General features: G+C 36.0%; 4 protein-coding genes and 1 long non-coding RNA gene across 6 annotated transcripts; 2 read left to right on the top strand and 3 right to left on the bottom strand.

The window, feature by feature from the left end:
• Positions 1–396: 396 nt before the first annotated feature.
• LOC105840600 (zinc finger CCCH domain-containing protein 13) lies at positions 397–6,979 on the top strand. The gene is made up of 10 exons (XM_012687577.3): positions 397–624; positions 1,026–1,101; positions 1,259–1,656; positions 1,888–4,044; positions 4,327–4,641; positions 4,753–5,092; positions 5,172–5,338; positions 5,539–5,825; positions 5,895–6,012; positions 6,151–6,979. The coding sequence occupies exons 1-10, from the start codon at positions 431–433 to the stop codon at positions 6,257–6,259; spliced, it is 4,161 nt and encodes a 1,386-aa protein (XP_012543031.2). The 5' UTR covers positions 397–430; the 3' UTR covers positions 6,260–6,979.
• LOC105840601 (SET domain-containing protein SmydA-8) lies at positions 6,376–9,631 on the bottom strand. The gene is made up of 7 exons (XM_012687579.3): positions 9,125–9,631; positions 8,394–8,768; positions 8,195–8,329; positions 7,773–7,959; positions 7,549–7,644; positions 7,159–7,247; positions 6,376–7,094 (listed from the first exon to the last, which is right to left on the bottom strand). The coding sequence occupies exons 1-7, from the start codon at positions 9,614–9,616 to the stop codon at positions 7,011–7,013; spliced, it is 1,458 nt and encodes a 485-aa protein (XP_012543033.1). The 5' UTR covers positions 9,617–9,631; the 3' UTR covers positions 6,376–7,010.
• A 2,252-nt stretch (positions 9,632–11,883) lies between these two features.
• LOC105840602 (protein eyes shut) lies at positions 11,884–17,769 on the top strand. Its single transcript, XM_012687582.3, has 15 exons — positions 11,884–11,966; positions 12,373–12,521; positions 12,597–12,707; positions 12,771–12,878; positions 13,014–13,127; positions 13,349–14,135; positions 14,349–14,754; positions 14,843–15,153; positions 15,323–15,533; positions 15,660–15,811; positions 16,078–16,214; positions 16,315–16,560; positions 16,906–17,103; positions 17,315–17,543; positions 17,642–17,769. The coding sequence occupies exons 1-15, from the start codon at positions 11,935–11,937 to the stop codon at positions 17,691–17,693; spliced, it is 3,243 nt and encodes a 1,080-aa protein (XP_012543036.3). The 5' UTR covers positions 11,884–11,934; the 3' UTR covers positions 17,694–17,769.
• Positions 12,664–13,389, bottom strand: LOC118645324. The gene is made up of 3 exons (XR_004963077.1): positions 13,259–13,389; positions 12,986–13,170; positions 12,664–12,798 (listed from the first exon to the last, which is right to left on the bottom strand). It is a non-coding gene; the product is annotated as an uncharacterized LOC118645324 (long non-coding RNA).
• A 16-nt stretch (positions 17,770–17,785) lies between the features above and the next one.
• LOC105840603 (ATP synthase mitochondrial F1 complex assembly factor 2) lies at positions 17,786–19,488 on the bottom strand. Of its 2 annotated transcripts, XM_028189480.2 has the most exons (6): positions 19,313–19,486; positions 18,965–19,158; positions 18,616–18,726; positions 18,325–18,505; positions 18,145–18,260; positions 17,786–18,021 (listed from the first exon to the last, which is right to left on the bottom strand). In XM_028189480.2, the coding sequence occupies exons 1-6, from the start codon at positions 19,410–19,412 to the stop codon at positions 17,875–17,877; spliced, it is 849 nt and encodes a 282-aa protein (XP_028045281.1). In that variant the 5' UTR covers positions 19,413–19,486; the 3' UTR covers positions 17,786–17,874. The 2 variants fall into 2 exon arrangements, with proteins under 2 accessions (XP_028045281.1, XP_028045282.1); XM_028189481.2 differs by lacking the exon at positions 18,616–18,726 and having other exon boundaries at positions 17,796–18,021; positions 19,313–19,488.
• Between the last annotated feature and the right edge of the window lie 1,330 nt (positions 19,489–20,818).

Here is a 20,818-nt window from a genome sequence, read left to right as displayed (position 1 = left end):
GAAACCTTTTTGATAACATTGTATTCTACAATTATCCTTCAGTTCACTCGATAATTGCGAAAATTTACTTAGCCGATAGGCATAACGTAGCGTCCTATTTTATCGATTCTTTCCGGAAAGAGAGGCAACTGGCAGGCGCAGGCGTTTCTCAGCGCAGTGCAGTTGCAGTTTCGAGCGGTTCCGATTTTGCTCGAGTACAAGTTCCGACTGTTCCGAGTTCCGAAGTGTAGTAGGAGGAAGGGGATACGGCATATACAGCTCACGGCGATTCGTGGCGATATTCCGAGGTCTAGGGAACGATGCCTGTTCTCGCGGGCATTCTACACCGAGATCGCCGAATTGTATGACGATTTCGCACGGCACGTGAACGCCTGCATATTCGCAGTTATGCGCTTCCATTGTCAGAATACAAGTGCTTTATGGTGATAATATGTCAAAACCAAACATAAGGAAGATAACGGCTGACCCTACGAAATGTAATACAGACTCTTCACGACGGCCGAGTGTGTTTGAGAGGTTGGGCACCAAACCAGCAATCACCGTCGCTGCCGCCACTCAGAATACATCGGATTACTGCAGAAATTGGGCCCTCAACGGCAGTTGTTCCTACGGAAAAAGTTGCAAGTAAGCGACCGATTTCATTTGTCTTAACACCTACGCCCTGAGTGGTTTATCAGCTGATTGGTCATTGGAAGATTTTACGCCTGTACATAAGAGACAAAATCGTACTATAATATAAAACAGATAGGGAGAAATTTTTGTAGCATATGCCTACGATTATAGTATTATTGGTCAAAGTCGAAAATAGATCGAGCTCAGTTTTAGATTTATTGCTCGAATATTTCAAACAAAACTTGATCAGTATACTGAACTCGGTTATTTTATGTTAGTAACATGGTCAAAAGGACTAGCATCATATAAAATGATTTATAGATAGATTTTTTATATATAGATTTCTATTCTTTATTAGAACATTTTGCATATTGTAAGATATAAAGAAACAATTTCTCTTATTTGTCAATTAGATACGCAAACACACATACATTGATAAGCCCATCCAAGCGTGCTAAGAAAGATAATGCGATCGCAGGCACATCTGGGGTAAGCATAAAACACATGTCATATTTTTTTATTTAATTGCTTTATCATATATACGTACACATATAGAATTTCCAGCATTGCAACATAATTGATAAGAGTTAACAATTGATTACAAACTTAAGCCGAGGATTTTCTTTTAATCTTCTTTATATTGCAGCTTGAGGATCCTTTCAAACGGCTCACATCAAAGATCGTGAAAAAGGCGTCCAACAGCCCAGACTTAAATATAGAAGAGTGGAATCAGACAGATTTGGAGTACGAAGACGAGAAGGTATTGGAGAGACGGCGGCAGCTATTACAACGGGAACTGGAATTACAAATGAAGAAAGATAAAGAGGTACATGGCAAGGATAAAGTAAGACAGAAGAAGAAAGCAATGAGCTCTTCCTCTAGTTCACACACATCCAGCACATCTAGTAGTAGTAGCAGCTCCAGTAGCGAAGACACGTCTTCTACATCTACGTCCGATTCACACAAAAAAATCAAAAAGATTAAGACCAAGAGACACAATAGTATTTCCGCCGATTATAGCGAGGATAAAGAAAGAAAGAGAAAGTAAGTACTTACTTAATATATAAGATTATTTATACTTTATAATGTATAAATTTGTAATTGCGAGTATTTTCATAAATAAAAAAGGATTTTAAAATATTTCAAATTCAATGAATAATTTATTAATTCACTACTTATATTAATACTTGTTATATCGATGCTTGTTATATTATCTTGTTATATTATATACTTGTTACATCTTTTAAATCAAATTGTCATGAATAAAACTTGCAGATTGAAACTCAAGAGACTAGGAACGAGAAACGATAAAGCCATAAAAAAAAAACGCAAACTCGAGAACAGTAACACGAAGAAAGATCTGACGAGATCAGTCAAGAAGTATGGCTCGTCGTCTGTATCCAGAAAGCATTCCGGTTCGTTGCGTGCTAGGTCACCTACCATACAACAGGGATCTACGAGTGGAGTCACATCTGCGGCAGCCACAACGCTGGGCTCGCAAGTTTCTGTGGCGCATCACGCTTCATCCTCTAACAAAATCCGGGAGAGAAATAGGAGCGATTCACCGAAAGCGGTAAAAAGTAATCGGGAAATTGATAAGGAGGACAGTAGACATTACAAAAAGGTGCGTGACATGGACGAGTGTCTATCCAAGGACCCTGTCAAGTGTAAGTCATCATTCGATAAAATTAAGGAACAACAGGAAAAAGAAAAGAGTCGTGCCATTGACGAAAAGACTAAATCAGACGATCGATTGAGAGCGAAGTGCAAGGACAAAGACGTGCGTTCGCGTACCCCGCCGCCGCCGTCGTCATCAGAGCGGTCATCCAAGTATCAGCACGTCAAGGAGAATGCGTCATCAAAGACACAACGTAGCCGGACGCCATCAAGGACGAGACGCGATCTCACCCCAGTGAAGAATTCGGAGAAGCAAGGCAACTCGTCGTCGAGTCGCGTGAGAGACGTAGAGAAAAAGGATCGCGATTCGCACAAAAGGGATAAAAGCAAAGAACGAGATGACACGAGAAAGAACGAACCAACATCTTCGGTCAAAGCAAAACAAACAGTTTCTACGAGTCAGGACGAGAGTTATCGAAGGAATAATACGAGCAAAGACAATTTCGATGAGAAGACGTACAGCGGTGACAAGGTGCGACAGAAGAGCCGCGAGCGTCAACGCGAGAAAGAGACGAGAGATGAACGCTCTTCAAGACAGACTCGCGATCAGCGGCAAGAGCCTCAGCGTGACAAGGACAAAGACGAATCTCAGGAACGTTGTCGTAACGAAAGGCAGCGCGAACGAGATCGCGATCGGGAACGAGATCGAGAGAGAGAACGTGACAGAGAGAGGGATAGGGATCGCGAACGAGAACGGGAGCGCGATCGCGAGCGGGAAAGAGATCGAGAGATACGCGAGCGAGATCGCGACCGGGACCGAGAAAGAGAGAAACCCATGAAGTCGCGAGAAAGGGATGTGCCCGCGGTGATTTCGCCTGCAGCGTTGAGTCTGTCAGCTGATAAGGGTTCACGTTATGGCAGCAGAATCAAGGAACGACCTTTAGGCAAAGATGTGTCGTTTGAAAAGAGCGGCGGCACTCGTGAGCGGAGCAGAAGCGAGCGCGAACGGGAACGATCCGAGACAAAGGCTCTCGCTGAGCGGGAACGGAATTCTACGCAATCACGTCTGGAGGGAAGATATGAAAGAAGCGGCGTTGTCGAAAAGGAAGTGTCGTTGAGTCGTGGCAAATCGCCCCGAGATCGCATGGATCGTTTTCGGGAGACGTCTTTAGATCGTGCGTCCTTGCACGATAAAGGTGGACATGTCGCGACATCATCGAATGCTCAATCAGTAGCAACGTTACCGTCCGTGCCTCCAGCCTCATCTTCGTCCGTGGCTGTGACACCCGGTCTATCATCTCGCGATCATCTGATGGATATGGTGGATGGTCATTACGATAGGGACAGACACAGAAGGTTCGGCGTGAGATATGATCGGAGTCACACATCGGAACATAGCAGCAGAAAGGACCAGGCGCGAATCGAATCGAGTCGCGTTCCGAATAAGATTGATCGAATAGTAGATCGTCGGGACACGAGCAGTCCGCGACGCGCCGTGGAAGTGGACAGAAATTTTGGTAGGAACTATGGCAGAGTGCCAGAGCACTGGGACGAACAAGAGGAATCAGCTCCACACGTCGAGTATCGTGATCACGTTCACATTCATGAGGATGACAGGAGAAAGACTATCGAGGGCAGAAGGTACAATAGTCCCTTTGAAGAGAGACGGGTTGCTCGCGACGAGAGATCCAGAGAATCAAGATATGTGATCCAGACTACGGAGCGAACATCCTTCGACGATCATCGTCATCATCATCATCATCATCGACATCTCTATCCTGGTGATAAACTAAGAAGTGGTGGAACCAATATCAGGTGATGGTTAACACATTGTTATAAATTGGAAATATTAATCTTTTGCATTTTAAATGTTAGATTGAAAAACTTATAGAAATTTATAATATACAAAAAATATTGTTTTTCTATGTTTTTTCTTTAATAAAGTAAGAGTGTATGACTCTATTTTAAAATAAAACAAATAATTTCTTATCAGAACTGAAACAGAGTTTACATATTGTTAAATTATATCTTAAAATTACACTTTCTTTTTTCTTTTTTTACTCTTATTGTTTTCTCATGTATTATCTTCTGTATTAGAGATGAAACTGTTTCTAACGATAATTGGGAAGGACATCATCGTGACGTGGAACACGGTCGAGACCGTAGTTATCAAACAGTGGAATGGGAGGAGAGAGAATGGCGCACTAGAACGACGGCTCTATGGGAAGGCAGAGACAGTTTACCTCGTTCGGAGATACACGACGATGAGTGGAATTCTCGATACGACAATTCTATGAATGACTGGAAGTCCAACGATACTCGAAAATGGGATAATCAGAACGTGCATGTTCGATCGCATTACAGGAATGAGCGCTCAAAAGACTTGGAGCATGGAGAATCTACACAACATAAGTAAATATGCACAGTCTTGCATAATTAAAAAAATAAAAGTGATTAAACCAACATAAATATATTTTATATTACTTAAAGTATATTAATTAAGATTAATTCTGATAATAAAAGGCGGTCGTATAATGCGCCGGAAGCAAGAGAAGAGCCAGCGGTACATCCTTCTGCTAAACAAGCTGCTATTTACGGCAGCATGAAAGAAGAACCTATCAACAAGAAATTGATGGAACTCGCTGAAGGTAGATTGTGCACAACTACTACTAGAGAAAAGTCTACGGATAGTTTCCAAAAGAAGAATTTGCAAAAGGATAAACCCGAAATTAAGGAACCCATCGCGGTGGAACCAAAGCGTCCTATTGCTGACGAGTCCTTGCAAACTCTTCATACTGAGAGTGACTTGAGTGACATTAGCGACGACCCTGATGATATATTGAATATGGAAGAAGAAACCACGGTATGTATTTCATATTTTTATTTCTTTTATTTGGCTGTGGAAAGATATATTTATGCATTTGTATATAATCTTTTAATAGGATATGGAAACTAATAAAACGCGAGCAAATAAAAAAACACCGGATGTTACACATCGCGATACACAATCAATTGTACAAGAGCCGGCTCAATTATCTCCAAAAGAATCTACCGAAGAAACTATTTTCAGTTCAAAATCTAAGGATAATGCTGATGCAGTATCATTGAAGTAAGATATATATATACATACATACATTGTAATGTAAATCATGAAATGATATATCTTCATTAGATAAATTATTTGATATTAAGTTAATATGTAAGAGAAAATTGTGAGATGATCTTTAATGAAATTTTTCAATTTTCTTGCTTTAGTTTATTTGTTTTATTTACACAAAATGTCTAAAATTTTATATATGACTATATTAGGAATATGGAAGATGGAGACAACATGGAGACTATGGATTTTGAAGAAATTTCTGATGGCGAGCTAGAAGAGGACATTAAAACAAGCGGCAAAGGATTAGGTGATGCCTTAGGAGTCGATTGGGAATCTCTCGTGAAAGAAACGCAAGCGAAAAGAATTGTTTCATCTAACCAAGACTCTGCGGAAAATCGATGGTTGTGTAAAGCTATCTTCTATAGAATCGGTATATCTAAGAAATATGCAGGTGAAGATTTCGTGAAAAAGCTGATAAAAAAGTATGAGAAGAACGGTGAGCATTTCATTGTGGTTTTATTGAAATAAAATAAGTCTGCAAATTAAAAAAAAATTTCTTTCATAGATAATAAAGAGTTTTTGCTGAGTGATATTGCATTAATGCATACAGCATGTGCACGAAATCAGTTGCTTCAAGATTTGGGTAATGGCGCGATGCATGCTGTAGATGATACTTTATATAGGTAAGTTGCTTTAAATTATATTTTTATTTAGAATAAATTAAAAAATTTGTTTTATAGTGTTTTACAAATATCATACAACTTAATAGTTATATTATAGAATTTAACAAAATAATTATTATATCATAAATTTCGTTGTAGAAACAATAATGCGAGTTGCGACGAAGATGTAGACTATGATTTGGAAACATTGAAGCCAAGTGCTGCCTTGTACGAAGAAGCAAAATGTTTATTACAGCAAGTAATATGAAAAAATAATGAAATTTGTACATAAGATTATGAATAGTCACTGTTTTCTTTGTATTACTATATAAAGTACATTATAAATACAGAATCTGGGATATGGTATACAAGCAGCAGATTCTACAATAATTTATATTATTTTATTAAATGAAATGTACATTATGCATAATAGTCACTATCGAGACAAATTTAAAGGTATAAGATCGTTGAAAAATATTCAAGAAACAAATATATTATTAACTCTCCAATTTTCAAAATACTTTTGAAAAATGAAGCTTGTATATTTAAAAACTTTTATATTTTATTTTACTATGAAGTATCACCCTTTGCCAATCGCGTTATTTTGTTTCACACAACGCGCGCGCGCGCGCGTGTGTGTGTATGTGTGTTTATATCCTGTTTTCTTAATATAGTACACATAACAGATTTTATCACGAGTTGTACATACATATAATTGACATATAGCTTATTGCTATTTAAATATAATTTTTCTTTAAACTTTTATTTTGATAAAGACTGTCATTAAATCTTCGCATATTTTGAATATTATATTAAATATATCTATTACAAATTTTGTATTATATACAATATAAAGTTCGTATGAATCAAAGCACAAAACTAAGTAATTATGAAAATTATAATGTAGACGCTTTCTTTGTTGTCGTGTTTTTGATATATTTATGTATTCCTTCATCCATAAAAATATCGAATAAAATAATATAAACGGTACCAAATGACTTGGAAAATAATTGTTTGCATTAGTCACTTTTGCGGACACAGGCTGCACCGACATCGTTTTGTAATATATTCATTGCCTTTTGTAACAATTGTTCATTATCATTCTAAAGAAAGAGGATTTAAAATAATAGGATATTATGTATAATAAACATGAATAATTTTTCATACCTTTATGTAGGAAGGTGCTTGCTCATTATCGAAAATCTGGCGTTTAAACAATTCAAGATTTGTACGATACAACTCGTATAAAATAAGACCTGAAATATATTAGAAATATATTTCAAAAAATTATATTTTAACTTCTCTCTCTCTCTCTCTCTCTCTCTCAAATAATATTTTGAAAATTATAATATATAACATATGCTGAGATTTTTTAAATCTCTTATTTTCACGTTAATTAGTTGTTACATTCGCATCGTTAACATTATTACTGTTTTTGTAGACAAAACATATAGTCTACATTTCAATTCAAAGTACATTTCGTTTTTGTTCACAGCCGCAAGAAGTATTTCATACAGATTCTAATATAGATATAGAAGGATAGAAACATTATATTACCCTTTATAATAGAATCTCCAGAATCCAAAGCACCTAAAGCAAAAAGTATATCCTTACAATATACCTTTTTAATTCGGAGTTCTTTATCTGTGAGATCTATAATAATAATTACATTTTGCATTGTAGCATACACATATATTGTACACAATATAAAAAATATATAAAATAAAAAGCTTATAAAATATTACACAATAATATTTATGGAAAATGTAATGTACTCTTACTTTCCCATTTAAAATTAGGAATTCTACCAAAATATGAGATTATACGATACTTGACATCCAACATAATATAATTAGAAGCGGGTATTAATTTCGATAATATTACTTCTGTAAATCTTTGAATTTCTCGCGGAGTTTTATACATAGCGTCAGATACAAATGTGTTTAATCCGGAATGGATACATTCAATCTAAAACAAAGCATAGAAAAAATCAAGATAAACTTGTATTATAAGAACAATGATTTCAATTTACTATATGATCATGTAAATGTTATTAAATGTACAAATATGTTATTATTATATTCAAATAAATAATTTGAAATCGCATAGAAGATATTTATCGTTTTAGGAAAATGTCATTAAAGATTATTTTAATTATTCTTTTCACATGTCAAAAATGCATTACATTTCAGCTTTTAGATACCTGTCTGTGATTCACGCTGGTTTGGCACTTGTCGCAGATCCAGGATGACTCATGATTGAGCGGATTACGAGGTAGCAAATGCCCCGAACAATCGTCCTTTGCACAGAAAAGTGCGCCGAGCCGAGAACCGAATTCCTGGAAGAATATATCTTGAGTGGATTTTCATAGTGAAAGATTATGATTGCAGATGCTGACGTACGAATGGATCGGAACATCTGTTGCAGTTGCAAGAGAAACGTTTAGTGATCCTCAAGAACTGCCGTCTGGTCGATGTATCCCATAGCAGATTGGTGTAGGACATAGTGATCTCCTCGCCAGCGGCGATAGGCAGCGTGGCACTTACGTATAACCGTTGCTGATCGTCAAAGTGATGCCTGCTATTCGGCACACAGCAATGATTCTGCAGTGCACCCATTGGATACAGACCACGTAAACTCGTAGTATGGCCCTCGTCTCGTGAAGATACAACTACAACTTCGAACGAATTTGTATTGAAAACGTCGCAAGTGCGTCTCATCAGTTCCATTTGCTCTTCACTGGGAAGACTGGCCACGTTTCTTTGAAGCAAGTCTATCTTCGGTATGAATTGATGAATATATATTACAAAATGTTCCATTTAATATATATTACAATATTTCTAATTTTTATAGTATTTTTTTACCAATTTGACATGAAAAAATTATCAGGAGACGCGATAGATAAATTAAATCTATTTGATATTGTTCAAAATCATATATCATATCCATAAGATATAATATTAAGAACATATGAAGAAAATAAAGATTGAAAAAAGAAATTGTAAAGTAATAAACATTATTGTTTATAAAAATTCAAGTTATTCATTTCCTATAATATAGGACCTATATTATAAAGTTAGAAACATTTACTACACCAACATCAAGAACACATCTTGTATAAAAAAAAGCATACCTCGTAAGTTCGAGTAAGATTCGTGTGGCACTCAAAAGCATACAAGAGTTTGCGCTGTTCCTTCGACAACATCAAACTACGTATTAACACTACTGCGAGTAATAGGTCCTTGGACCAGGTGGAACCGCAGGTTGGCATCCACTCTCTTAGGAATTCGCATTCCCCTTGAACATGCATCGCAGAATTCTCACATTCCGTAGAGCAGATCGGCAAGCCACAGCCGTGATCGCAGGGGAATAGAGGGCAGTTACTCTTGTAGCAGACAATGCACATCGACAAATACTTGTAACATCGCGGCCCTATTAACAACGGAGCATCCGTGAAGATCAGCTCGCCAACTCTAATGTCTCGTGTGGCAAATATACCGCGACCTCCAAGAGGAGAACGAGCGACGATCCATGACCTAGGTTCATCTTGCAAAAGATTATTCTCTCGCAGATGAGATTTGAGCAACTCTTCCGTCTCGCGCGGTTCCATCTGGATCACAGACATGCTTTCGCATATGTTTTTCTCTTGAACCTTTGCTTCGGCGCTTCTATTTTCCTCTTTTATATAGACGACGAAAAACGTATTGGTTCATGGCACTGAGCCAGTTTCGTGAGCTAGGAAAATCTTGTTTTGTTGACTGGCACAAATAGCAAAGAAGTTTTAAACGGTTCTAACATTGTTTAAAGCAAAGGCTCTCCCCAAATAAGTAGTGAGATTAATTTCTAATTGTCAGAGATACAGATAGATATGCATAGATCTAGCCCAAAATTTTTTTAATTAACCATGAGATTTTCAGATTTGATGAACTTGAGAAAGATTGACACCCATGAAAATTACTTGATAGCAAGATCTGTAAGGCGCCATCGTGACACGAGGATATTTATACGTCCTTTGTCAGGCGTGACTGCAGGCCGGTGTTAGAAGTATCAGAGAATTTTGGCTGTCATAGATCGTCTTGCAAATTAATTATATAATTAGAATCAGAATTAACAAATCACGATGTCGAGAGACGTCCAATATTAATGGTACGCGAGTAACATTGTTTTACGAGCAGCGTGTTCTCATTATAAATCTTATTCAGTTTAAAATAGAATTATAATTTGGCAGAACATCGACACCGAAAACTAGCCAACTTATCTGTCTGTTTATAGTTTACGCGTTTTGCGAGATGTCAACTGATCGCAAATAATTATTTCAATGCTCTAGTAGATAATTCATTTTGAAAAAGCACGGAATTGTTAATTATATAACTACTTATAGCTATTTTAAAGTTTTGCCTAAAACGCAAAGTTTATTTAACACATAATAATATCACGGACTTTGCCTCATGGTCGCAATAGTATCGATTTGTACTCTGTAAACGCGTAATATTGATTTGTTTCCTGACTTGTTTGCCTGACCGTGTCTCGTGCTCTGTAGTTTAGAAACTACATTGAAATTTTATATTTATTTTTATCGCAACGAACAATCAAGAATTACAAAATTGCCGATGTTAAATAGCGATGTCAAGTGCAAAAGTAGCTGTTTCAAACTCTGAGTTCACGGATTGTAAATGTACTCTACGACCTATAAAGAATCTTAGAAATGTCTAGAATTATCATTCTCTATTATTTAATGTTATTTATATAATAGTAACGTCAGAATTAATGTCAATATAATTGCTTTACGCAAGCGTAATACATTACAGTATGTAATATGTTATTTGTATGGTCGAGCGTTGCTAAGACTACGGTTGAGTCCTCATCGTCGGCAGGGTATCGTGAACGACATCGCCAAGAATAACGTGCAAACGTATATACACGGCCTATGTCGCGCTAACAATATATGCCTACGGTATATCGTAACTGTGTACTGAGATTGTCAAAAGTGCCGTGATTCTTGACGACTCGCGTTCTCCCCTTTTTTTTCTATTACCCATCGTCGCACAGAAATGGGAAGGTAATGGAAAAGGATGGTCCTTTTCTCTCCCGATAGTCCATTCCGTTTTTTAATTCTTTTAGGAACCGTACGGCATTCTCGTACTGATCCAAGTGTAATTAATTTTCTCTTTGCAGCGTTTTAGATAACGCAACGCCAAAATTCACTAGAAAGGTCACGGACGAACATTAGCACAGTGACATGACTCAAAACTATTATCCAATTTAATCGAATCAAGTATCTTTATATCGAGGAAACTAACGCTTGAAATCAAACTCAATTTTTCTAATCTTATATAATTTTATATAAATCAAATATATCTATAAACAAAAAATTCTAATATATAAATATATTTACATTTATTTATTGTATCAACATACAAATATCATTTCTTCTATTCTTTTAATAACTGATTTAATAACTTAATGATACGTTATTTTATATGAACACGTTTTACTCATCTAACGAAACTACAATTATTGTTTGTTGAATATGGGTGATGTCTGAAGTATATATTTTATGTTTAACGCATCTATAAAATTACTGCAGTATTTAATATGAAACAAATAGATCTAAATCTTTTAATTTAGATTACATAATGGGTAGATCTTGTTGATTCTTCCTTTACATGATGTGAAAAACAATGTATATACTTATAAACACATACTTCAATACTTGTGCACATATACACATTTACACACATATACAGATTAGTAACAAATAGACATATATATCATTCTATAATCATGCTCTAAAGGTATGTAAGGCTACTTAGGTTGGCTTATAAGTGGAGTTACTATCCATCATCTGCGAGGACCGCATGTAAAAATATTTTTACTCTGATAGTACTGTCGACTGTGATTACGGTGTTTGCATTAGGATCAGATTGTAGCGGGGATCCTTGCATGTATGGGATATGTTTGAACAACGAGAACAGGTACATACACAATTTTATATCTTAATAAAAGCATACTCTGAAAATCAGACGTATTTTCAGATACGAGCAAAATATAGCCCATAAAGAAAATAAATATGGTATTTCTTTTTAAAATTTTTAATATAATAGAAACAAAACAAAATAAAGATATATGATTATTCTATCGAGACTAATAAGTAACTAACATCATCTAAAATAAATAGTGTACACAATAATTTTAACGCTTCTTAAAAATATAAATATTCTTGTCTAATAAATATTAAGACAAAAACATCTATAGATAGTTGATAAAGATTTAATACTATTTATTCTCGTTGCATTATGAGTTAAAGATATATGCAAACTAAAATAATTGAGATTATAAATAAAAAAGTCTACTTATTTATACTTTATAATTCATGACCAGCACTTATTCTTGTTACTGTATCGATGGTTACACGGGGATTAATTGCGAAATTAACTGGGACGAATGCTGGTCAGATCCTTGTCTTAATGGTGGCACATGCAACGATGGCGTTGCCGCATATAATTGCACTTGCCCCGACGATTTCATAGGTAGTTCATTTTTCAATATCATTCGTTATATAAGAATTGATGAAAATAAATAATACCGTTTTAAATGGCAAATAGGTGTGAATTGCGAGCAAAGATATAGCGAGTGTTCAAATCATCCGTGCCTCAACAACGGTACTTGCGTCGATTACGACGGCATCACCTGCCAATGCCTGGATGGATACTCAGGTACAATAAGATGATAATAAATGTAGCCAATTTTCATATATTGTTTTGATATTCTATTTTCAGGAGAATATTGCGAAATTGACGCCTCGGTCTGCAACGAGACAATGTGCAAAAATTCCGGTGAATGCATCGAAGGGCCTGGTTTCTCATTTTACTGTCGTTGTCGCGAAGGTGAAAAATTCTTAAGATTACTCACGTAAAGAATATTTACTTCTTTATATGCGTAAAGAATATGTTGCTTCTTCGTATTTTTTATCGCGATATGATATTATACTTACCTCTTCTCATGATTTCACGATTGGAAAGGATGGACCGGTATTCTCTGCGAGGTGGACGTCGACGAATGCTTGGAGTCACCATGCCAAAACGGTGGTCTCTGTATCAATATTCCATCTTCCTATACTTGTGCTTGTTTATTTGGTAAGCAGATTATTCTCGCTCATAAATCGCCGATTTTTTTTGTCTAAAAATAGCAAGAAATTTATAATAATATTAAAGTTCAAGTCACTGAAGTTACAAAAATATTTCCATCGCTATTTTATTAAAATTACCGTATTTTTTAAGTAAAAAATAGCATATGCTTCCTTAATTTCTTGATTCATGTTAATAAATGAACAATTCTTGCGTTGTTTCTATTAAAGGTTTCACTGGCAAGGATTGCGACAAAGCAATTGTACCTTGCAAGGAGAATCCTTGTCAAAACGGAGCAGTGTGTCTGCTGGAAGACGATCGTCCAGTTTGTTACTGTGTCCCCGATTATCACGGTGCACTTTGCGAGCTAAGATACGACGACTGCGAATCAAAATTCGCACAATGTGAGAACGGAGGTACCTGTATCGACGGTATCAACAGTTTTACTTGTTCGTGTCCACCGAATTACGATGGTCTCATGTGCGAGTATGGTTTTCCTTCGACAACCACTTTAGAAATGGAAGGCACATCTGAACGAGAAACGAGTCTAGTTACAACTACAACTGCCATAGTTTCACCTAAAGAATTGACTTCGGTAGTGGACACAGCTGTATCTTCGTCATCGATTACCAGCTTTGCCATTTACTCGACGTCCCCGAGAACAAGTACTTCTTCTACGAAGAGATATACGATCATGGAGAAGACTACGACGTCGAGGTACGAGGGTTCTAGTATTAGCAGCGATAGCAGTGTTTTCCTTACTGAAATTTCATCAATGAGTTCGACCCGAGATGATCTTGTTACATCGGAACCCATAACGTTGCCGTCATCCACTATTACTGAAGGCTACTTCCATGAGACTGAAACAGAAAGTACTGAAGTTTACTTGCCAACCGGAAGATCGATTCACAACGAAGTTACTAAGGAACCTGGTGACTATGATCAGACAACAAAGATACGACCGCCGATTTCTAATAGAGTGGATGAAGATGTAACGGAGTACACGACGAGTTCTAGGTAAACGGAATATTCTGTAATTCTTATTAAAGACATGAAAATCAGTATATTTGAATGTTATTGTCAATTTATTCACAATGATAAGCGATATAATTTGTATCACATAATCGAATTTTCTTTCCATAACACTGTTAAACATTTTTTTTAATGATTAATAATTATTATATGAACACACGATTTTTATATAAATTTTATATTTCGTTTTTTATATAGTTATCGACCTACAACAGATGTGAATGAAGGCCAAAAGGATGATAGGACTAGTGCCACAAGTGCTGTTATAGATCACACTACCAATGTAACTCTTTCTATTGATACGACATTTCGATACACAACGGATTCCATACAAAACAGAACGTTCGATCTTGGAACTACGATTATGGATGCACCAAGAACCGTTTTACCTTTTACTACCTCATCAACACTGCCTTCAGTCTTATCTTCAACCATGAGATTTGATACTTCCACAGTACCCTCCTCGTTAACATCTACTAACGTATCCTTAAGCCAAACTACTGTGACTGGAATCGAAGTTAATACTACAGAAACATTCGGTGCTTGTCGCGGAAGTCAATGTTCTACGAGTACTACCGCGTTAACTCCGCGAAATGTTACTGAAGTAAGTGATTTATATAAAAATTGAAGAGAAATAAATTTATAAATAATTGTATGAAATTGAATATATCCATATTACAATTGTTATTCAGTATGCAGACGGTTGCAAGACAGATTCGACTATTACGCAAGCGGCCTTTAACGGCAAATCTTTCATTAGACAACGTGTCGAAGTAGTAATCACTGATAATAAAAGTGCGACACTCCGAATTTACGTAAAGCTTAGAACAGCATTTAAAAATGGAATTATATTGCACGTTTACTTTGATAATGAGAGATATTCTTTGGTATACTTGGAACTTGGATCGTTAAAGTTCCAATTTTCTTGTGGCCTAGAAACTATGTTACTCGGTGAAATCGATGCTATTATCGATAACGGATATGAAGTGAGCATCGATATGAGGTATATCATTCTCGTTAGCCTTTCAACTTTAATTTGTATTTAATTTAACAATTTTATATTATAAATCAGCAAACATAAAAATATTGTCATTTTTCTAATTTTTTCATTTTATAATGAAAGTATTAATGTAATATTACAATAAAAAAGAAATTATTTTCTTTTACCATAGCTTTCAATATGTTGCCAATGATGAAAACGAGAAATGTTTTGCCAAATTGCTGGTCAATGGTACCATGGCCGTGACCGGCGAACAAATACTGCCACAGCGGGGAATGGTCTCAAAATACGCTAATTTGTACATTGGAGGCATTCCATTAACGTTTTCGCATTATTTCCCTCATGTAGCTATGGGATTCATTGGCTGCATGGATTCTCTGAAGGTACGGTTTTAGCAAAGAATTATTCACACATAATTAAATTTAATCATTTTGTAATACATTAAATAATTGTTAAATCTTCGTCAACTTTCATGCAAGATGTTCAGAGTTATTTAAATTGCATTGCAGGTGAACGGCATTACGCGACATTTTATTCACGATTCCTTAGAAACGTTCCAGATCGAAGAATGCACGTCATTTTTGTGTTTGTCAAATCCGTGTCAGAATTTTGGCGCGTGTGAAGAAAGCGAGGGGAGAATTCGTTGTAAATGTATAGCAGGGTAAATATCTATTAGCCGGCAATTAAATTTTGTTTAAAACTTTTTGCTTTTTTAATATGCGTATCTTTATATTCATCTAATAAAAAGTAATTTAGTAAAGATAATATAGAGAACAAGAACGAGATAGATATAGATTAAAAAATAGGTGATTTCAATATTAAATATTCATAGTTACCCTTTCAAAGTTAAGAAACGATTGACATTGATTAATCTTATTGTAGAAACAATGGTTTTTAAAATCAACGTTCAGTAAAGATTATTCACAGGTATACCGGGCCTTTATGTGAACATTCGGCATGCAATGACAATCCTTGTTCAATGGGTGCGACATGCGTAAGTTCGCCGGGAACTGGTTTCATCTGTGTTTGTCCGCTCGGCAGTCGTGGGCTTTTCTGTGAAGAAGGTAAATCGTGATACCGAATGTTCATTATCAAATATTCTATAGATACAGTAATGAGAATAAGCTATACAATAAAGTTCTTAACAAAACTATTCGTCTTCAGATGCTGTTCTAGTGCGGCCGGCTTTTTCAGTCCTTGTCCCCGGTTTTGCATCGTACATTGCTTACGGCGTGTCTACATCGATAAAGGACACAATGGAGCTGAAGCTGCGACTCATCCCGCGTACGTTTGATCAAATCTCTCTGATAGCGTACCTCGGACAAAGAAGTTCGCGTCGAGATGTCTCGGACCATCTTTCGATAACATTCGTGCGCGGCTACATTATGCTTACATGGGATTTGGGCTCTGGTAAATGATAAACAAATGTTAATTAAAATCTCATACATGCGAAGCTTTCCTTTGCTTCCATTCACAGCCTTTTCAATTATCTTAAATAACAGATTGTATAGAATGACATAGATTATTTGTGAGTAAATGTTTAAGAAATAAGTAATTATTAGTACAACAGCTATTTTTAGAAATTTTGCAGCCTAATTTATATTTACATCGTATCTATATAGAATAAAAAATCTTTCTCACAAGAAGAATATATTAAATATATAATTTCAGTTATATAAAATTTCAAAAGTTTTAGCATAGAATTTAAAGAAAATATATTTAAACATTATAATATTTATTATAATATTTCAATAGGAGTGCGAAGAATTTTCACTAGCGATTCGTTAACTACTCTGAACGTGGCTGGATCAGCTGGTAAAAGTAAAACATATACGCTTCGGATCGGAAGGAGAGGCAGGGAAGCATGGCTTGCTGTAGAAGGTCTTAAAAATGTGACTGGTCAGGCGGTAGGATCTATGACTCAACTCGATGTATCGCCTATTCTCTATATCGGTATGTTGTTGTTGAGAAAAGATGCCTTGACATTTGGCATCATCAACGCTCAAATCGTCTTTTATCATATATTTTGTACTAAGTGGCTATTGAATTTTCATCATTCACATTTTATGTTGTCATTAAACACATAAGATGAATAGAAGTTGGAATGAGATGAAATATTCATATATAACGTAAAATAAAAATAAATAGAAAAAAATTTTTATAGGTGGTTACAAATCTAAAAACTTCGAAACGTTGCCGCACGATTTACCTCTCCATACCGGCTTCTCTGGATGTATATTCGATGTCGAATTGCGTACAGACACGACAATTCTTCCGCTTACCGGCTCCAGTCCTGCCACAGGCCGTGGTGTAGGCGAATGCAATCGCAATGAATGCATTCGTCACTCGTGTAAAAACGGTGCAGTATGTTTACATCATGGAGCATCGTATAGGTAATATATAAGAAATCATAATTTTTTTCTTTTACACAATAGAGAGACATCTAGGAGGATACTCTATGTGAACATACACGCTATGTATCTATTTTCAGTTGTATTTGTACAAAGGAATGGGTAGGGCCTGATTGTTCCATTCCTATTTAATTCGTCATTGGAAATAATCTTCTGATGTTCGTAAAGGATTTCTCCCAGTTCTTATTAAGTAGCATGAAGGGAGTCATCGGTCAGCATAAATGTTACAATGTTATATTACATTGTTTTTTTATTTTATACAAATTTTATATCTATTGACGTAGTGATTAATAATTTAGTAATCAAAATAAGATCAACTTACATTAGGAGTCTCATTTTTGAGTCGAAAAGTGGTGGAATGAGAGTTTAAATATACGAATAACATTGCCGCTGATAGACGAGCTTGCAGATCTTGTTTGCTGTACTCGTGATGCCACTCCACGTTTCCCCAGTGAGATATCTATGCATAAAGAAATATAGTAATGGTAATATATATTATACAATAGGAACATATGTAATAATAACATATAACAAAGAGCAGAACGGAATTGGACATTTTTTATAAATCAAGCTAAGATGATACCTGATATTCTTCTTCTAGACGTGAGAGATTTACAGCTTCCGGGATATTAATTACTTTTGCAGCTGTGGCAAGAGTTAGAATAACTGATTTTAATCCATCCACTGCATATACAAGACCTATATGCAGACACAATTAATATACAAACACAAAATGCTATCACACACAAAATTGCATTATTACCATAAATACTATTGAAATTATGTGACAATAAATGTTTTGTTAATGCAGCTTTGGTCTCCGTAGATACTGTAGGTGCTTCTATACTCTGAGTTCTCGCAATATCTACATCATAATGTTCGCAAAACCAACAAACTATAGGTTCCCATTTTTCAACTTGTAACTGATACAGTTCATCCACCTCCTAACACCACAAAAATTATAATCAAAATACTGTTACATTTTAAATATATTTTCTTCATATTAAAAATAATACAAAGAAAATTAAAAAATTTCGTATAAATACTTTCTTACACTCGAATAAAACAAAATTGTATCTATTTCTAAACAATTCACCATATGATTGACCAAATCTATTTTGGAGTGATTATGCGGATTGTCCAATACAGTATTGCACAAGGATGTCTACAGTAGAAAACCAGAAAAATACTAGTAAACATAAGTATTAATATAAGTTTATATATACTTAGAATAGAGAGTATCATAAACTAATGCCAAGTCATTGAACTAGTAATGCTAAGCATTTGTAACATTATTCAATATAATTGTTACTTGATTATAACTATGTTATGATAAATATGGAATAAATGAAAAGTTGTATGTAAAGTAACTAAACAATCGTATACAATTATACTAATCGTACCAGGTGCATGCTCCCTCTGTCGATTGTGTCCTTCTGTGCATCCCATTCTGCAGCTACTGCTAAAGCCAAAGGTTTGCTATTCACCTCAAATATTCTACCTTGTGGTGTTTTCAGCTTTTTCTGATCCAAAGTAATCTCAAATTTGTCGCCACTTGAAATTATATTTGTCCTTCTATAAAATCGTTTGACAGTGGCTACAAATGTCAAATTATTTTATAAAAGTAACAATCATATTCAATTAAACATTATTATATATATTAAACTATTATATATATAAAACTATCAATAATAGAAAATGTCAAGAACTTAATCTGAATAATAAAATCTTGAACAAAACGTGAGCATTACCCATATTTCTTACAACTAAAAAAGCTGGCGCAAATTTACGACGTGTAAAATAATACATTGAATTAACCAATTTATTAAGTATTTGTGGCATATTAGTCATTAATATCTTCTTTTCGAAACGAAAGAGGAACCTGAGAGTGCCTGAGAGCAGTCATCGCGTCGTTTCAGGTCATTTTAGGTGTTTTCATCCATCAGCGCCTCTATGTGCACAAAATGTGCACATTGAACTACGTGATCAAATATCTATGAATCCCGTAGGTAATGTGCATGACTTTCGGTCTCTGCTATATTGCTATGTCCACGTTTATTTGGTTCTGTTTCATGCTATACCCGTAAATTTTACAATTTATATGCATTCATATTTTATATCTGTTTTATGCAAATGTGCATAATCGTGTTCTTTTTCATAATTCATAAATGTGCAATACCACATATTACATGATATAAATTCAATTAATTGATTTGATAAAAATTCACTCACCGATTGCTGTCGCTGCTCCTGCTGCTGATACTGCTGCTGCTACTGCTATATTCCTTTTCCGGAATACCGAGTCGCTCCATGCAATGCCGCTTTCTGCTGACATGTGACATCATCCTACTATTTCGAATCGAACCGCACATTAATAACGATCACCCGATACTTTATTCGACAATCCCGATATTACGGATAATATATCACACATATCACACGAGTAAAACGTAAACCGCGCGCGAGAATTTCACTTGGCGCGACCGTTACATTAAAAAAAATACGTGAATGCGTACCCTCTTCGAGCGAATACGCGCACACGAAAACTTTGCCCGGAACGAAAATCAACATGGCATGAAAGTGATGCCATGCACGTAAACTTCGTGGAAACGCAGGCCGAGAAAACCGTTTGAATGAAAATTACGCACCGAAATACAACGAATAGAGACAAATTCGTTTCGAGAATTTTGTATTTCGTATGCTCGCACGACGACTAGTAGCACTTCACTTAATTGGCACTCGCGATATTCTACCGAACGTATCCCGAATGTGTTCGAGTAAACATTTTGCTCGAACGTGCACACGAACTTCACTTGAAACCGTACCTGCACAACACCGCACAATTCAATTCTGAACACGCGAGACACGCACGGATACGCATGGAGTCGACAGAGCGTCTGACCGGCGCTGGAGTGGCGTACGTGACTGGAGCGCGGAGCAACATGGCGGCAGCGGCGCGACGAGTCAACAAGTCGGTCGCCTAGCAACGCCGAGTACCGCCGAGTCTGCCTGCCAGCAGTCACGTACGCCACTCCAGCGCCGGTCAGACGTTCTGTTGACTCCGTGCGTGTCTTGCGTGTTCAGAATTCGTATTGTGCGGTGTTGTGCAGTTACGGTTAGTGATTCTCTGGAGTGATTAGACTAAGCGTTTTGCATGGTAAAAGCGGAAGTAGTATTCATTTGATAGCCTTTACTGGACGAGTTCGTACAATAACCTGCACTACAGCCCGGCATATTTCCTTTTCTGTACAGCAAAC

Source organism: Monomorium pharaonis, chromosome 4 (assembly GCF_013373865.1).
Source record: "Monomorium pharaonis isolate MP-MQ-018 chromosome 4, ASM1337386v2, whole genome shotgun sequence".
NCBI lineage: Eukaryota > Metazoa > Arthropoda > Insecta > Hymenoptera > Formicidae > Monomorium > Monomorium pharaonis.
Note: the sequence above shows the minus strand (reverse complement) of the source record. Positions and strands in the feature narration are given on the sequence as shown.

Excerpts from the sequence above, each read along its gene's own strand:
- LOC105840600 (XM_012687577.3), top strand. The coding sequence starts at position 431 with ATGTCAAAACCAAACATAAGGAAGATAACGGCTGACCCTACGAAATGT. Across the intron at positions 625-1,025 it reads TCCTACGGAAAAAGTTGCAA|ATACGCAAACACACATACAT; the intron begins GTAAGCGACCGA and ends TTTGTCAATTAG. Across the intron at positions 1,102-1,258 it reads CGATCGCAGGCACATCTGGG|CTTGAGGATCCTTTCAAACG; the intron begins GTAAGCATAAAA and ends TTTATATTGCAG.
- LOC105840601 (XM_012687579.3), bottom strand. The coding sequence starts at position 9,616 with ATGTCTGTGATCCAGATGGAACCGCGCGAGACGGAAGAGTTGCTCAAA. Across the intron at positions 7,645-7,772 it reads TCCTAATTTTAAATGGGAAA|ATCTCACAGATAAAGAACTC; the intron begins GTAAGAGTACAT and ends TTATTATTATAG. Across the intron at positions 7,248-7,548 it reads TGGAGATTCTATTATAAAGG|GTCTTATTTTATACGAGTTG; the intron begins GTAATATAATGT and ends AATATATTTCAG.
- LOC105840602 (XM_012687582.3), top strand. The coding sequence starts at position 11,935 with ATGTATGGGATATGTTTGAACAACGAGAACAG. Across the intron at positions 11,967-12,372 it reads TGTTTGAACAACGAGAACAG|CACTTATTCTTGTTACTGTA; the intron begins GTACATACACAA and ends ATTCATGACCAG. Across the intron at positions 12,879-13,013 it reads TTACTGTCGTTGTCGCGAAG|GATGGACCGGTATTCTCTGC; the intron begins GTGAAAAATTCT and ends ACGATTGGAAAG.
- LOC105840603 (XM_028189480.2), bottom strand. The coding sequence starts at position 19,412 with ATGACTAATATGCCACAAATACTTAATAAATTGGTTAATTCAATGTAT. Across the intron at positions 18,506-18,615 it reads CAATTTTGTTTTATTCGAGT|GAGGTGGATGAACTGTATCA; the intron begins GTAAGAAAGTAT and ends TTGTGGTGTTAG. Across the intron at positions 18,022-18,144 it reads GTCTAGAAGAAGAATATCAG|ATATCTCACTGGGGAAACGT; the intron begins GTATCATCTTAG and ends CTTTATGCATAG.